Source organism: Rutidosis leptorrhynchoides, chromosome 4 (assembly GCF_046630445.1).
Source record: "Rutidosis leptorrhynchoides isolate AG116_Rl617_1_P2 chromosome 4, CSIRO_AGI_Rlap_v1, whole genome shotgun sequence".
In the NCBI taxonomy this organism is placed as follows: domain Eukaryota; kingdom Viridiplantae; phylum Streptophyta; class Magnoliopsida; order Asterales; family Asteraceae; genus Rutidosis; species Rutidosis leptorrhynchoides.
This window is the reverse complement of record NC_092336.1, coordinates 421,011,380-421,014,964: the sequence shown is the minus strand read 5'-3', so window position 1 is coordinate 421,014,964 and position 3,585 is coordinate 421,011,380. Positions and strand designations below refer to the sequence as shown.

Below are 3,585 nucleotides of genomic sequence, written 5' to 3'. Positions count from 1 at the left end.
TTGAAAAACTATCTTCTTGAATAATACTCCGTATAAATAATTGGACAATACATATTAACAACGGTCGATTTAATCAATTATGATGTAATGCATATTCACAATTCACAAATTTAGTAACGTAATAACGATGTTTAAAATCGGCCATTTTCTATTCCAAATACTTTAACATTTTTTTTTACTCCGTTATGAAGAATTTCTGCATTGTTTTAACTTTTTTTTGGCTAAAATAACAAATACTAATAAAATTAAAGGACCATCATCAATAGATGAAAGTCCCCAACCGATACAAGCAAAGGTCACAACAACGAACAAAATGTAAGACTCGAAAAAAGAGAACCAAACTAGGCCAACCTAACTATAGGCTAACTCAATCCGAACCCAACAAAATCTACAAATAAAAACTTCAAATTAACTACCCAACCTACATAACAAGCAAATCAAACAGACTCACTACACCATGCTAACACACTAGAATGCCTGTTTTAACTACGAGTTGATAGACCTACCTTTTTATTTAAAATTTCCCATCCCATACCTTTTTATTAGGAACCGAAAAGCCATTTACTAGACATAATTCAAAAATTAAGACCGAGTTTGATACTAACTTGGTTTTAAATGAGAATAACAGTCATATATGAACATATAGTCATGTATGAACATATCGAATAATATAATATTTACATATTAACTTTTAACAAGAATATATAAAAGAATGTAGTTATTTAATAATTGATCTAAATATTAATTAAGAATGATATTAATAGAAAATAAGTACAATATTGAGTTAAAAGATTTTTTCAATTCTGGATAGTTCAGCACACATTATTTCTATGAGGTTACAAACAAACGCGTTGAATGTTGAACGGATTCAACGTTGAATAATTTCCATTAAAGAGTTTCAAATGTAGCCTAAGTTACAACTTGGAAGTATGTAAAGCTTGATTAGCATCCATTATTAGCAAGTTATCAAGTTCCTTGACAAATCTTTCCATAGTTGGTTTTGGAAGGCACATCGGTATTACAGCTCCAAACTCACCCTTTTTGCTTGTGTAAGGTAAGTATAAATTACCAATTCTTGAGAAGACATCTTCTACTGCCGGTCCACCATATACGGCCTTTCCCCATCCAAAATCGATGTCATTGAATCGCGCTTGAGTCAGATCAGTAAGGAAGTAGCTATTAACCGACGTGATATTGGGTCGACCTCTTAAGACCATAAGGTCGATAGTTGATCTAATGTAATCCTCAGTGACACATGACTTAGCTTTTAACACAAGCTCAAGTGCATGTCCCAATGGTTTTGAGAACAGGTCTTTCGCAGTCGAAAGTGCAGCTGGGACGGCGACACAATTTCCATAATAACCCTTAGGAATATAAGGTTTAAATTTGTAACGTCCGTTAACAGGGAAGATGATACGCAATATATCTTCAGGATCTGGTTGTATAGCAATTGAACGACAACGCCAAACAACAGCTGATACGAGTTCAAATGGGGTGCAACGTTTTAGGTGGGTCGGTAGATGATTTCGAAGAATAGAGATTTCAGTTGGCCCAAAGAAAAATGCTTTGCTAACCATGTTTGTGTTTAGACAGATAGTGTTTGTGATTGGGACTTGATCGTACTCGTGGTGAGTATATGTGACGCGCGGTGGGTTCCTAGGAAGAAGTAGCTCCCTTTGCCATACAGGCAAGATTGATGGAATTGCCGCACCTCGTGTCATTTCGCCTAACGCTGTTATGAACTGTGACATGCCTTGGGCGTCGCACATAATATGGTTGATTCGTATGATGATGATGAAACCGCCGCATAACAATCGTGTCACCTGTGAATGTAATCTATTAGTTTGTTCACAAGGATTTTTTAACCTAGTGCTTTCATTAACACAAAAAATGTTTCGTACAATCGAATAATAATCGTCACTCTAAAACTAATAAATGACTCCTATGTATATAATTTTATGTGTATTATCAACAACTCTAAGAGCTATGCTTAGAATAATTCATTAATAAGTATCACAATATCATATATCATATGTTGAGAAAGTAAACCTTAACAGTGTGTATGACTAGAACTACTAGCCATCTATTCGAGCTCAAAACATTAATCAAGAGCTTGATTCAAGCTGGGCTTAAACGAGTTCAAGCCCACACTTAAACATACTAGCAAGATCTTTTAGGAAACCGAGCTCGAGCTCGAGCATTCTATTATTTAGTACTATTTGTAACTCATCATTTACACGTATCACACACATTTGGACGGAAACCCAAACTCGATCGACGGTACATATATGATGGAAGAGTCGTTTAGGCTCCTGAGCTTGAACCAATTGTACTAAATAACCTTCTTAATTAAAACTTATATTTTCTTTATAACCCTTTATTACCGTACCATAAAATAATTTCGATCATCGGAGGTGGGAGACCTCGGGTGCATCATAGTGGATTTGCCCTTGTGCATGCGTTAATCAAAAACATATACACCTAATTACGAAGAGTCCACCTCAAAACTCAATCTCACAACTTCAAATTTGATGTGTAACCTCAATAATACAACTAGGTAAAGACACTATGGTTATAACTATAGCATTATACTTAGGAGATTTATAAATGTGTCTACAATGGTTGTGTTTTATTCTTATTCCTTCAAATAATAAAAAATAAAATAATATTATTAATATTGTCTAATAACTCCCACCTGAATAAGCAACAATGGTGAATCAACCATTCCACTCGAGCCTGGAACATCGTATATAAGTTCTTCCAAACAAGGGAATGGTGGTAAAACCGTCTCACCAAACTGCTCGACTCTAACATCAGCCTCGGCCTCGATAAACAACACACCTTGGCCCGAACAATCCACCTCCAACTTCCTCCCCGGGCCTTCTCGTATTCGACCAGCAAACGGATAATATAACACCAAAAGCTTAGCCAATGCCTTCCGGATCACAGTAGCCGGATTAATATTTCTCATTTTGATATCATCACGATAAATTTGGATCATTGGCGCTTGAACCCAAAGCGCCTCTTGAGTGTCGAGATCGGAGAGGGGCTTCATTTCTATAGGCGTTGGTTCAGCCGGTTTTATTAGTTTTGTTTCACGCCTTCTGACCGTGAAAGTTAAGGGCATGTTGGATTTTTGCATTTTGACTTTTGAGTATGTGTTTTTTGTTTCATGTAGCAGGATAACAATTTTGTTTAAGGGGACTAATATAAGCGATGAAACTCTAATTAAATGCGTGCATGTTCATGACGGAAGTACTTAAACCACACCAAATAATATTAAAATTATTAAATATTGCTTTCATGTTTATACTTACGGTTATTAATTTTTTATTTTATTTTTTAATTAACAAAAAGTCTCTATACATAAATGCAGGCCGGAAGCACAAAGCAGTGGGCCATGTGGCCCCGGTGGTCCAACAAGTGTTGTGATTAAGAGGGGATCGACTGGACGTTGGTACACACAAATTTGAGAGAAAATAACTCTATTACTCACAAGAATAGATTACGGAGTATTACAAAACTCAAAACACACAAAAAAACTCTCAAAATAACACACTAGGAATCTCACCACTATCTAGGATG

General features: G+C 35.7%; 1 protein-coding gene across 1 annotated transcript; it reads right to left on the bottom strand.

Moving 5' to 3' along the window:
• Positions 1-914: 914 nt before the first annotated feature.
• On the bottom strand, positions 915-3,142 carry LOC139842057 (benzyl alcohol O-benzoyltransferase-like). Its single transcript, XM_071832233.1, has 2 exons — positions 2,696-3,142; positions 915-1,823 (listed from the first exon to the last, which is right to left on the bottom strand). The coding sequence occupies exons 1-2, from the start codon at positions 3,140-3,142 to the stop codon at positions 915-917; spliced, it is 1,356 nt and encodes a 451-aa protein (XP_071688334.1).
• Between the last annotated feature and the right edge of the window lie 443 nt (positions 3,143-3,585).